Source organism: Syngnathus leptorhynchus, chromosome 10, assembly GCF_054491065.1.
Source record: "Syngnathus leptorhynchus isolate UIUO chromosome 10, UIUO_Slep, whole genome shotgun sequence".
NCBI classification, from domain to species: domain Eukaryota; kingdom Metazoa; phylum Chordata; class Actinopteri; order Syngnathiformes; family Syngnathidae; genus Syngnathus; species Syngnathus leptorhynchus.
The window spans coordinates 12,414,690-12,428,664 of NC_141204.1; the positions used below are offsets into that span (position 1 = coordinate 12,414,690).

A 13,975-nucleotide genomic window follows, 5' to 3' on the forward strand; every position below is an offset into this window, starting at 1 on the left:
CTGATAGGTAAAGGACAGACATCTATCAATGCATGGAATTGAATAGGCTATGACTATGAATGAATTTTTTTAAAAAAAGCATATATTTAACCATATCATTCTTTTGATATTGATTAAATGTGTTCTTGTCAATAATATAATTATTATGCTGGTATACTTACCAGTTTACTTACTGGCAAGACAAGTCCAGAGAGCAGTGCAAGGGAAAGGCCAGACTCAGACTCAGAGAGACCTTTTCATTATTTTGCTCGCTCTCATTCTAGAGATTTTGATTTGTTTTTCTGGTACCACCCACAACAGTAACCAACAAAACCCAAGGAATGATTGTGTGCATGTGTGTGCGCACAAATGCATTTTGCTTGTGCCCATGCATTTAAGTGTGGGTGTGAACATGCACTTGTGGCCTGGTTACATAACTGACTCCTGGCCTGAAAAAATCTCCCAGTCCGGCCCTGCCCCGTGGGGACAAGCAGTATAGAAAATTGATGGATTGATGTGTAATAGGCCCCCCTAGTGGCCAAGACGTCCACACCTGAGTGAGCGGCACAATGGCCATGCAGAAATGAATGCTTTCCACGTCATTCGATTGCAAAATGTCGCTTAATCGAGGACTTTGATGTATAGTGTACGCGGTGAGCGTGTCATGTGACCTGGAATGGCATCGGCGCTTCTCACGTCCTTGCGGAACACCTCGGGTGACTTACGACCGCCGTCTGTAAAATCAGACCAGGGTCGCTGCCATGGCAACAGAAAGCCTGACGCAGCACTCTGTGTGTGTGCGTGCACGCTGTGGGAAGGCTTCCTATTAGTTGGGAAAGCGGGGGTTATCGGCATGGCAACCATCTGTGAAAGCTTCACCCGATCACGTGAGAGATGTGCGTGCCTGCATCATGAACAGCAGTGTGCTTTCGTTATTGTAGCATCTCTGTTTGTGCTTTAGCGGCAGGTTGAGCAAGAACAGCACAGCAGCACATGTAGACCGACAATGGGGATGCTCACAGTCACGTCGTCTTGATCCTCTGTTTGTGCCGCAGTTGAGATGTCTGCTCGTGGCTAAGGCAATGAGCAGCCAAATTGACAAATTTTATTTACATACTGTTAGAGATGTTCCGACTCTAACTTACTGTGCAAGAACAACACAGGAGACAGTATGCCCTTTGAACACTTGCACGTGGAGAATCTGTTCGTCATTGTAGTTACAACAATGTCCGAACAAATTCTGCAAGTGGAGAAATTGTTCGATGCTGTTGACACAGCACTGTCCGAACCAAGTCTGCCGCTGCACCCATGCAAGAGAGTATTTATTGAGAAAAGAAGGGTGGGGGTGACAATTTACATGTGTGGTGGCCAAGGTGGGGGTTGAAACACCTGGCCTCTGATCACATCATAGCGGGGGATGTTTTACAATGTTGAGTAGACAAAACAACTTTGATTGCGTCTTCTACAATTGGTCAATCAGTGCAAAGGATCTTAGCACTTTGTTCTGCTCCTTTGTTAAGACAGGACAAGCTTAGGTCAATCACCACTGATTACATTCCAACATAATATGATCACCCTAATCTAGGTCAATCACCACTGATTACATTCCAACATAATATGATCACCCTAATCTATTCAACCCTAACACATACCGTAATTTTCGGACTATAAGTCGCGTTTTTTGTCATAGTTTGGGTGGGGGGGGGGGCGACTTATACTCAGGAGCGACTTATATGTGATTTTTTTCACAAATTTTCAAAATTCAAAAATCCGCGATGTAGTGAAACCGCGATAAACGAACCGCGATATAGCTAGGGATTACTGTCATCTGAACTGCAAGTGACGTCACCCGTGCCGCGCGGCGGTTGTTTACATAAAGGGCAAAGGATTGGATCACGGGATGACGAAGATGACGAAGGGCCCCACGTACTACTGGCATCATTAGCGGTAAGTGACACGGAGGACGAAGAGTTTGAAGGATTTAATGATTTGGAGTGACACAGAAGGTTTGAAAAACGATTATGGCTTTTACGCACGCCCGGTCCTTCTCGACGGGAGCTCTCTTTCACCTCCGTGGATGGAAGCCGGGGGCCGGCGCTCGGCCGGGTAGCTTTTCCGGGGACGGTGGATGGGGCTCGGACATGGTTTTTACGCATGCCCGGTCATACTCTACGGAGCTTTCTTTCACCTCCGTGGATGGAAGTTCAGTAGTTGTTGGCTCGTTGAACTCTTGTTTTGTTAAATAAAGAGCCGATGGTTGACACAGATGGTTTGATAATATTGTTTTAATATGATAGTTATTTGAAATATACTTTATATATTGTTATATGGGTCTGTGGAATAATTAGAAATGCAACTTACAACGGGTCCGACGTCAGCATATGCGGCGCATACGCGGCATTGTTTACATAAAGCACGATCGATGGATTTAATGAATTGGAGTTACACAGATGGTTTGATAAACGTGTTATTTATGTAATACTTACTTGAATAACTCTGAATGTTACGTCAGGCCCGTTCTCAGCTCCTCCTTTGTGTATGTCACGTTAGCATACCGTATCGTTTAGCCTGTTGTTGCTGGTTCATGTCTGTTTTTGGTGTTGGATTTTGACAAATAAATTTGCCCCAAAAGTGCGACTTATACTCCGGTGCGACTTATATATGTTTTTTTTCACTTTACTGTGCATTTTATGGCTGGTGCGACTTATACTCCGGAGCGACTTATAGTCCGAAAATTATGGTAATAATGTTATTTGGTCAAGTCGAAGCCAGTTTTCCTCCAAAACATTGACACGACAACAAATCAGGCTTTTGGGGGTTCCTTTTTCCCTCTCCTTACTTTTTATTTCATTTATGTAATACTTACTTGAATAACTCTGAATGTTACGTCAGGCCCGTTCTCAGCTCCTCCTTTGTGTATGTCACGTTAGCATACCGTATCGTTTAGCCTGTTGTTGCTGGTTCATGTCTGTTTTTGGTGTTGGATTTTGACAAATAAATTTGCCCCAAAAGTGCGACTTATACTCCGGTGCGACTTATATATGTTTTTTTTCACTTTACTGTGCATTTTATGGCTGGTGCGACTTATACTCCGGAGCGACTTATAGTCCGAAAATTATGGTAATAATGTTATTTGGTCAAGTCGAAGCCAGTTTTCCTCCAAAACATTGACACGACAACAAATCAGGCTTTTGGGGGTTCCTTTTTCCCTCTCCTTACTTTTTATTTCATTTAATTTCTTGTTTTTTGCTTTTATTGTACTGTCATTTTCTTGTTTCATTATTTTGTGAATTTTCCTTTAATAGTTTTTATTTTGGGGAGGGGGTCTATTTTGTCTCTTGTTTGTGGTGTTTCTTTCACAACGCTGTAATTTTGCTTACCGCTTTCTATATTTCTTGCAGCCTGTACACTGCAACTTATCCTGCCGTCATGTTTTGTGGGTTATTGTTGTCTTGTCTTATTGTTGTATTATCACTTCCTGTTTTATTTTGATAAGTAACTCTACTCTCGTTTCAGTTCGTGGGCTCATCCTCTGTGCGTCAGTCTGCTTGTCTTCCCTGATCCTAATTGTGCGCACTTGTGCCCTTGATCCTGATTATGTGCACCTGTGTCCTTACCCTTCCTTCTGTGTAGTCTTCCTCTTGTCTTGTGCGTCTTGTCCCGTCCAGAGCACCAGGGATCGCGAGTGTAATGAAACCTTTTGAGAACTTAGTTTTTGTGAAGAAACCTTTGTCGTCATGCGTCGCTCTGAGTATTTTGTTTTTTGGCTGCTTTGTTTTCTCTCTTTTGAGCCGCTTTTGTTTTTTTTGCTGACTCCAGCCTGTCAGAACAAATTCCTTTTTTGTCACTCTGCATCCGAGTCCTCTCCTTGATCCAAGTCTGACACAAATGTTGCCATTGTGCGACTCACGTGATGTAGTAATGTTAGAGAGAGGCTTGCACATCCTCGAGTCTTGTTCAGATCTGGAGATCTGCATGTGGTATCAACACCTCCAAATATATCCCCCAACCCAATAAGAAGCTCCTCTTTCAGCAGCGCAGCAGATAATCACGGAGCGCCTCCCGCCCCCGCGCCAAAAAAAACCACCGGCTTTGACCTCTTCTTTTTCTTGTTCTTCCTCTCCCGGCAACAACTTTGGTATCTCGGCACCATCGCCATGGAAACCAGCCTGCACAATCACAAATGTATGGCACCGTAACTCCTCCGTGCGGCCTTCTCCATGTTCGCTTGCAGCCCACGCACACCCTCGCGCTTACACACATACACACGCATGCCCTACCTGAGTGTGTGTGTGGGTGCTGACAGTGGTTGCTGAGCAACAAGTTGACATTCAAGCAACTGCACACTCAAGTTTTCCCAAATGTCATCATGACAAGCACGGAAGATTTCACGTCTTGTATGTTGATAACATTCTTAACGTCACCAAAAAGTAGGAAATGTTTCCATATGAAATATGCTCACACTTGTTTGTTGTAATAAAAAAAAAAATCTTATTTTTGCCTTTTTTGTTCGAGTTCTTTTCCTTTTTTGAGAGGTGTTTGGGACCTTTTCTCTTTTTATTTTATCACTTTTGTTTTTGTCATTTTATTCAATTTCGCTGTCTTTCTGCCTCTTTACTTCCTCCTTTTCCTCGCTCTTTTTATTGCGTATTTCTTGTATCCACTATACTATTGCTGAAACGATGCAAATGTTCTCCAGCTTTATTGTGCTGTGTTTTAGTTGAACGTGTGTGTGCGTGTGTGTGTGTGTGTGTGTGTGGGGGGGGGGGGGGAGTCATCACGATCCCCAAGCCAAAACAAGCCATTGAATACACACGCTTAAAAATCCAACAGTCCATCGCGAGGAACAACAATGCCAGTAAGATGGCTTGTTCATTTAGGTGCCATTTTTTAAGCGAGTGCGGCAACTGTGACGTCATGGTAACGTGACCTGGTGTGTCGTCGCCCTGTCCGTTATGTTTTCAAACTTTGGAGAGAATACAGTCAGTCTTCGGCATCATAACGCGTTGTCGTGATAACTACACGCGCGCGCGCACACACGCAAACGTTGTCTACTTTGGCCCATCATCCAATCTCTGCAGACCCCCCCCCCCCTCCAGTCCCTGCTGCCTCTCACTAATTTAAGGGATAGGCGCGCTTCTTTTTATAGTAGCTACCCGGGCGGGTGGAAACATTGTATGCTAAAAAGCCCTCAATCTCTGGCTTCCCTTCTCATTATCTTGGTGGATATTAAGCAAAAAAAAAAGAAAATCTGATGAATTTGTGGCGTCGCGGCAGAAAGTTCAAGCAAACGTTTACAGTCAATTTGTGTTAGTGGTGAATAAAAACAAAGTCGGAGCTTCCCAACATATTAGGCTGAAGTCTAAGGTCTTTAGGTGGACTGGATATTGTTCGGAGCGGTGAAGAATCCCGGGGTCATCCTTGAATTCAAAGTTAAGCAGTCACGTAAGCAAGTTCTCGGTGGTTTGTCTGACATGAACGCTCATGTTAGACTGTTGAGTCAGTCTTGTCGATTTTAGCCATTTTTGATTAGGCGTGGTCAAGTGAGCTCGCTTTACTGTTGGTCACGTCATGGCGATCACGTGATTGGATAGTAGCCTGAGGCTGCAGCGGCCCCCGGAGACACCGCCCATGCGGGAGAGCCGACCAATGTCATTAAACAAACAACCTGCTCACGAGCCCTCGTTGTGGTGTCATTGTCAATCATTTGAGTTTTCACGCATTGTGACTGAATAAGTCTACTTGTCGATGTGCTTCTTTTGACTCCATCTGTTTATCTGTTCCCGTCAGGACATAGCACTTTGGCGCTTGGGCTCATAATCCGTTGCCGCCCGACGGCGTTGCAGTGTGTCACAAATCGAGCGCCTCCCACTCTGCAGTCTGGTCCTCAAAGCTGAGGAGGAGGGGAGGAAGAGGTGGGGAGGAAGAGGAGCTTCTGCATTGTTTTCAGCACCACTGTCCCGGCCGCCCTTCTCCAGCACCGCGACCACAGAAAGCACAGCCGCACTTTTGACGGCCTCGAGGTGAGTCCCGAGCCAAACCTAACGCAACCGAACCGCTCGCTCGTTTTCGTCCTCGGGAACGTCTGCGTGCTTGTGGCGGGCCGAACGTGCACGCGCCCCCAAATGACGAGCACTGCTGAAGTTAGCGGCGCGTTGGCGCCCAAAGAGGCCGACGTGAGCCGCCCTCTTGCCGTATGGGTGTCCGGAGGCAACTTGACTGCATGTGGTTGTGTGCGGGCGTGCTTTAGTGCGCCACAGCAGCATCTTTTTTCCCCCCGCACCCTCCCATCAATTGGGATGGAGGTGCTGCATGTTGTTTTTATCCGCTGCGATGATGATGATGGTGGCGGTGATGAAGATGGTGGTGGTGCAGGAGTGGTACGCACGCCCACGCGCGACCTTGTGTGCAAGCGAAGGTGTTTGGGTGCATTTGGAGCTGATGGTGATGATGAGCCGCAGCGTCTTGCTCTTGTTGCTTTTGTCGTCGTGGTTGTTCTGGTTTTGGTGCAGACCGAGTCCAGAGACGCTGTTACGTAATCAGATCCGACTGGACCCGCTGCGGCCCCCCTCCGCCCTCGACGCTCCCTTTCTTGAGTTCTATTTCTTCTGAAGCTGCCATTCTCGAACGTGACTTTTCACATTTGCGACGTTCACGTGGCTCTTTTGCAACTCACCTATGTTTGATTTGGTTTCTTCCTTTTCTCCTCAATGTGGGCCCCAAACGCCAACTGGCAAACATTTACTGACTCGTTGGAAGTAAGTTGAGGTGTCTCCTTGATGTGGCCAGTTTCTGACGTGAGGCGTCATGCACGCAAACCAACAATCGAGCGGATGCTCCCGATGTTGGGATGTCTGTAAAAGATTAGGCTTAGGTGCTGCGGTGTGGAGTGGAGTGGGGTGGGGTTGGGTTGGGTGGGGTCTGCCCAAATCTATTAGAATGCCCAAACAGTTCTAAATCAGAACTGGAAATGAACAATTTATCGTTTTTAGGCTGAAATCGTGATATCAGATTTGAAAGGGCTCTTATTCCACACGCACGGGATGCCACTGTGGACAAGTTAAACTAAACAGCGCTGGTCTGGGTGAGAGGGAAAAAAAGGGTGGGGTCGCTGTCACCTATACTCCTGGAAGTGTTGTTTTTTTGGGGGGGTTTTCCACGGCTGCTTGCTAATGCTACTCCTAGAAGCTAAGCTAGCTTGCGTTGCAGCAAGCCCGACTATTGCTATCATATGTAAATCTGTGTGCAGCAGTGACAGCAAAGAGCTGTTATGGGATGCCCTCCACGCTGGTGACAGATAAACTCACCCACCAACAAGGAGTCGAGAAGCGTGCGAAAGTCAAGTCAAGTCAAGTTTATTTGTATAGCCCTAAATCACAAGCAGTCTCAAAGGGCTTCACATAGACAATCAATTGAAACGCAGAGTTGGAGAAGTCTCCAAATAAGTGCGTCGTCATACTTTTCACAGAAGTCTGCTTAGAACTGTGTTTGTGAGCAGAGCACAGACATGGAAGCTATGCACAGAAATTTTGTATTACAACGAATTCTAGGCATAAACTAAGACGATGACTGGCAAACAGCGGAACATGCGTCAGCCACGATGAAGAGATCCTTGATTCATAATGTCAGCAGTTATTTGCGCTACTGCACTCCACGGAGTCCTGGCTTTTGAGATCCACACAATAATAGCTCTCAAAATTATTTACAATTAATGTAGCTTCGCTGGGGACTGTTGTTTAAATAGATTTCATTACATAAAAGAAAAAAATATGTTTACACAAAACTGCAACATTAGAATATAAATAATTAGAGTGAAGAAATACATAATATGAGACTTTCTGTCCCATTTAACTGTAAATATTCACCTCCCCCGGATGACGAATCCTCCCTGGTGCAGCACAAGGGTGAGAACGCTGAAGAGCCTTCTGGAAAATGTCCAGCCGACAGGAAGTGGATCGGCCTGTGACATCACCCGATGGACACGCCCATGGAATGCAAACACGCACGCACGGATAGATGGGGGGGAGGGGGATGCATACCAAGTTGCTTTTGGGGCTTGCAACAGAATTTTTCAGGACTCCTGGAAATCAGTCTCACTAATGTTAACAACACTTGGGCTGTGCTCGCGTGTGTGTTTGTGTGTGTCTGGGGGTTGGGGGGTCTCGGGGGTGGTGGTTGAGTGGCGTCAGACAGGAAAAGAGCCATTAGCTGAAAGCGGAGCGCCGCCTCCATGCTCACCGCCCCCCACCCCCCACAGCCAGAGGTTCACAACAGCACAACTTGAACAAGTTCTCAATCCGAAACCTGTCAGCCCTGTCCTGCGCAACTCTCCTTTTGATATTCCACATTTATTATTTTTTTGTAATCTTTGCTCCGTATTTTGTGGCCACTGACACTAAGCTAACAATTTAGCATCAGCTGCTAAAAGTGGTTCATACCAGAAGGATATTAGCAATTTGTAGGGAAATTCTCGTGAAAAGCTAATAAACTAGCATGGGTTTGTCCATCCACTAAAGGTATCGGCCATTTTGTTTCCACAAAACCAACTTTTCCCACTGAAATGACTGGAATTTATTTGAGCTAAAATAAAAATAAAAGATTATTTTTGTGCTTTTTACAGAATTGATATGATTCTTCTTCATTTGAACTCTTTCATGGGAAAGGAGCAATATACATGTTCGTTTTTAATCGAAAGCCCCCGGTCAATTGTGAATATTCCGAAAAGGGCTAATATTGGCTAATTATCAGTCGGCTGAAATTGTGAGTTTGACTGCAACTGTCTCAACCTGTCATTGATGATAAAGATAGTTGTTGAATTGATAGATTGCTGCATCTGCGATGGTCTTTAGTGTGAAAACAAGCCCAAAAATGTTTTCAGTCTGTGAAAGTGGCTGCCCCCACGCAGACAGGCAGACAGACCGGCACTCGGCACGACAGGTGACTGATCCCAGTTTCGTTTTCTCCGACATGGCTCAGCTGGAAAAGCACACGCGCGATTTGATGTGAAGTCCCGCAATGCGCAGCTGCCGCTCGCTCTCGCGGCCCGAGCGGACGGACGCGAAAGAATCTGGCTGCTAGCCGGGCTGAAATCATGGGATTCATCGCCATGACGACACGCCGACCTTCCAATCTGGACTGTGACTAGCCCGCTCTTGGCGAGTGCGTGCAGGAGATGTATTTTGGGACTCAAAGCTGCTCGAAGCTTTTGAGAAGGAAAAAAAAAATAAAGGGAGTTTGTTGATGAATCTTTGAACGTTTTTCTGTGACGCCTTGAAATTTATTGAGTGATGTCAGCAAGGCAGAAGGAAGTGTGTGAGCTGTCTGTGGTTGTGAGAGATTTAAACAAACAAAAAAAAAAAGGTAAGAAGGCAAAGAAGTCTAAATGGTATGAATCATGATGACCACCAGCAAGCGTTTTCACTTTTTTCTTCTCTCGTAACAGTGGCCTTGGCCCCTCCCCCTCGTTGGCCTTCCCAGAACTGCGTGAGCGTTTGGGAACGCGGGCCAGCTGCTCTGTGCCCTCACGCCAAGACAAAAACATTCAGAGAAATAAAAGATTCCAAGGAAGGGTCCCGTGTGTTTCCACCGCAGCCGTTAGTGCACTGATGCTAAGCTAAGGCTAACTGTAACGGCCAGCAGGCTGTTAGCGCACCTGTGATGCTAAGGCTAACCGCAACGGCCTGCTGACTGTCAACGCACCAATGCTAAGTTAAGGCCAACTGCAACAGTCTATTGGCTATTAGCACACCAATGCTAAGCTAAGCCTAACCGCAACAGCCTGCCTGCTAGTTTTGCCCGTGCTTGGATCACAAGACTAGATTTGAGCCTTTTCCGGATGTGGTCTGCTGTTTTTTGACCAAAGTCATGCTCGTGTGACAAAATTCGGCCGATCTGTCTATAGTGTCTGTCGCAGCTTGTCATTTGATGGCAGTAGGGCAAAGACAAAATATCTGGTTGCTCTCCCAAGAAAAGAGCTGCCACTCAATTCCATTCAGCCTTCTTCATTCTCGCTATGAGATGTCATGCTAACACAGTTAACGGATCTGCTTCATGTTTACGCAGGTGTTACCATGACGATAGCAATGTTGTCTGTCGCCCTTGTGAAGTTGAACGGTAAACTCGTGCGTCTGCTTTATGGAACTTCTCGAGTTGGCACAATGGCATGTCTGTCTGTGCACACTGCGACCGTTCAGCAGGGCTGGCAGCCGCTTTGGGGACAAGTGGACTGACAGGATTTTCTCTGCCTTTTCATTTTCTCACCTGGCTGAGTGGCGGGGACATTAATTTCATGGAATTTAGTGATTATTCAGAGTTTGAAGGCATAAAAAAAAAAGAAGAAAGGCTCTGACGCGTGACTTGAAGCCTTAACGCAGACTTGACCTTCATTTGAAGCCTTGTGTTTGCTTTGAAACCCTAACCTGCTCTTAGACCCTAATTCAAAACCTTGATCTGAGTTTGACTTTGAGACTTTTCCGGCCCCCTCGAGCGCTTTTTGCAAATGTGAGATTTGAGTGGAATTGCCGAATCGCGCAGCCCTCGGAACGTTTCGAGCACGCTGTGCACATTTGAAAATATACGGATGGCAATCTTGCTGGTAGGGTAGCGCCTCCCCCCCCCCAGTTGGAGTGTGCGTGATGGGTTCACAATTGTGTGTGCACGCTAACGTGAGCAGACAACACATTAGGAAAAGAGCTTCTGAAATATAGATTAGCATCAAGCACGAGTGCTAGCACAGGTTTGATTATTGCCCAAGCTTCTTTTGTTTCGTTTTTTCATGCTTGCTCGCTATTAACCACCAAGTCACGTGCCAACTGAGGATAATTATGTCATCTTGACTGAGTTTAAAATTGTGTCGTTCTTGTCAGTCATCAGTAATAATTGACATTTATCTCGCTCTATCGCTCTTACTTTATGCTTCTATTGTGAGCTGTGTGCATGCTCGCACTAGTTGCTGATCACTTCTTGTTCGTATTTGCCACGTCTCTCTGAAGACTCTCCTTTCTGCCATCCCGGCAGCGTGTCCCCAGACGCCTCGTCTAGTCCAGGAAGGGGAAGGCGAGGGAGCGCGTTTGTTGCTAATGCATACATCGACTCTTGTTTTGACGTAAAATAGGCCTTGGCCTGTAATGTTGATGTCATTAAAAAATGAAAGGGTGCTTTCATCTAGTCGTAAATCTTTAGTGCTTTTAGTGTACACCACAAGTTCGATCGCAGCGCCGCCCGACTGTGCGATCAATGGATTGATCAGCGTAACCATAGCAATGGCTAACTGCATTATCGCTGGACCCTCTCTGCTAATCTAATAGCGCTGATGTGAGAGCGAGTCTGCGGGCTTAGGGAGGAATCCTCAATAGACACATTTGTAGAAGTTGCGGACTCACCAAACATGGCCGTGCGCGTTTGCTTTCATGCTTGATGGCTCGGCAGCTACTCCAAACCAAAAACTTATTTAGATACCAAGCACTCCCATTTTCCAAGCTTTTCTTTCCAGGCGGCTCGCGGGTCCTTCGAAGGGGTTGTCGGGATGAGGCAATGAGCAGCTGTTCCACTTGCCGCTTCCGGTTCATTCAGGCTTTTGTCGGATGCGGGGGCATACTTAATGCATCTGCTGGAGGACGAGCTCAAGGAGGACGAGCTGAAGGATGACTTGGAGCTCGCTTCGCTGTCCTCAATTGAACATCCGCCTGCGCTGACACCTGATTCAAAGATATTCAACCTGAGCTGCTGCAAAGAGTCCAAAAGATGCTGACTCAGCCGGCTTCCGAGCTAACTGGAGGCAAGCGGTACAGATACAGATGGTATGGATGGATGGGTGGATGAGTGGGTCAGGGGTTGGTTCAAATGTTGCACATGTGCTCTTTACTATGGGAGCGTTTCAAGAAAGCGTGCGGAATCGTTCGTGCGGCAAACATCCAAGATGCTGAGAGTTAAATATTCCGTTTCAGCATTGTCAAGAAGCTGCTCTTATAGTCATGATGCTGTAGTGGACTCTTGGACTCTGCTGTGTCCTGTTGGGACTTGAGGTTTGTGCAAACCCACATTTGTCCAAATCAAACGTGAGGTGCTCGATGCACTCTCGTCTATTCAATATCACAGAGACTCCCCTCTCAATCGAGGCCAAGTTCAAATAATTCTGCCCTTTGTTTTGGGGCGCTCCCTGTTGGCCCAATATTGAAGTGCACATATACATAAATCTGCCCTTGTCATGGAGTCCAATCTGTGGGCCTGTGGCATATAGCAAATGGGCCGGTGATTGCAGCCTTGGATGAGCATGGATGTTGTCCTCGCTTCCTGCGAGTTGCTGAAGGCAAGGGAAAAGGCACTTCGGCCGGCGGCTTCAAGTCATGCCGTTTGACTGACTACAATAAGGGACAAACCAATTTTGCTGCGTCTGACTGAAAAAAAATGCCACATCACTTTGGTGTCTTTTTCTTTGCCAAGGACGCGTCGTCACTCACACGCCCCCACCCCCAAAAGGGACATTGCGACTATGAAAACAGTCGCAATGTCCCTTTTTTCCCTCTTCACGGAGTGTTGCCCAACAGTGCGTCGTAGCGTGCCGTGGCCAAATGGGGGCGCACTTGGCTCATTCGTCTCTGCAATTTGTTTGTCACATGGCAGTGTGAAACGGTCACTTCACTTCCTGACATTTATGATGCACACTGAATTCGGTTGTAGTTGAAAAATTACTTCAGTTGCAATTTATTTCATTTATTTATTGAATATATTCTATTTCAAATAAACTAAATAAGTGTCATTCGTTTCATATAATGAATGGCAGAATGTGCAGTATAGGGTCCGGCAAAATGATCTGACACATCTGATGCCAATAGATTAAAGAAAAAGGGTTTTGTACATGTAATGCCGTTTAGTTTCGTTTCGTTTTTGACTAATGTTATTTTGGTCCACATTTCTTTAGTTCTGGCGGGTGATTGATTTTCCTTTCAATGCTGATCCAATGGCTCTGAAGTTAGTAAGTAACCCATAACAAGACCGTGTTTCGAGCAGGTATGGGATCATGTCTACCATGTCTGAAGCGCAAATGGAATGCTCGTTGTGTTGCAGTTACAGATTCGTTCTTGATAAACGTTTCCACAATGAAAGTGCGATGCTCACCGAACGAAACAAAATAACATTATTCAAAAAAGAAACAAAAATGAAAACAACAAAACAAAACAAAATGGCATGAAATGTACTTTTTGAAAATTTAAAAAAAGCTTTTTTGTTTCTTTAATTTATTTGCATTTTATTAAACCTACAAATGTGTCAGCTCATTGTATTGTATTTCCTTTTTGAATAAAATGGTGCAAGTCAGGCCAGCGCCTTGTTGAGTTTATCGTTGGTGCGTTTGGCTGCAGGTTTGCCAAAGCAGCGTCTGGGCCCGGCGCCGTTGAGGACGCAAGGAAGGGAGGAAGCAAGGAAGCAGCGGCATAGTGGCGTTGACGAGGCCTCGGAGTGGCGATGACGTCAGTAGCGGGCGAGTTGGAGCACATGGAGATTCAGCAGACGTACGGCGAGGCCGTCAACAACCGCTGGGATGCCGATGACTGGGACAACGAGAACAGCTCGGCCAGACTCTTTGAACGCTCACGCATCAAAGCACTCGCAGGTAAGCCGGGCCACGCCCCCGCTAACGGGCAGAGTGGGGTGAAGAAATGAAACCTTGAAGAGGTCATGAGGTGGGGGCTGGAACGTGGACAACATCCAAGGCATAACATTAGCTAGCATGATTATTTTAAAAGGGTGCATTTATCTGAAGCACGTCGTACTTTGAACCACGTCACACCTTCATGATCCTGATCATCTGATCATTAACCCCCTTGGTCATTCATTGCCTGTGTGCGTGCGTGCGTGCGTGCGTGCGTGCATGTAAATATCAGTGAAGCTAGGCGTAAACATACATTTGTAATTTGGGATTCCAAATACAAATCAAATCAGAGTACTGAAGAAGTGGTCGCGCGTGAGCGGCGTGGTCGTTTAAGCCGAGAAGAACTGG

General features: G+C 46.2%; 1 protein-coding gene across 1 annotated transcript in view; it reads left to right on the plus strand.

The window, feature by feature from the left end:
• The first annotated feature begins 5,555 nt into the window (after positions 1–5,555).
• sptbn1 (spectrin, beta, non-erythrocytic 1) overlaps positions 5,556–13,975 on the plus strand; it is a 40,540-nt gene continuing 32,120 nt past the window's right edge. Inside the window, exons 1-2 of the mRNA XM_085923044.1 lie at positions 5,556–6,002; positions 13,338–13,588. Of these exons, the coding sequence (XP_085779170.1) occupies positions 13,441–13,588 (148 nt within the window). The 5' untranslated portion in view covers positions 5,556–6,002; positions 13,338–13,440. The remainder of the gene's footprint in view (positions 6,003–13,337; positions 13,589–13,975) is intronic.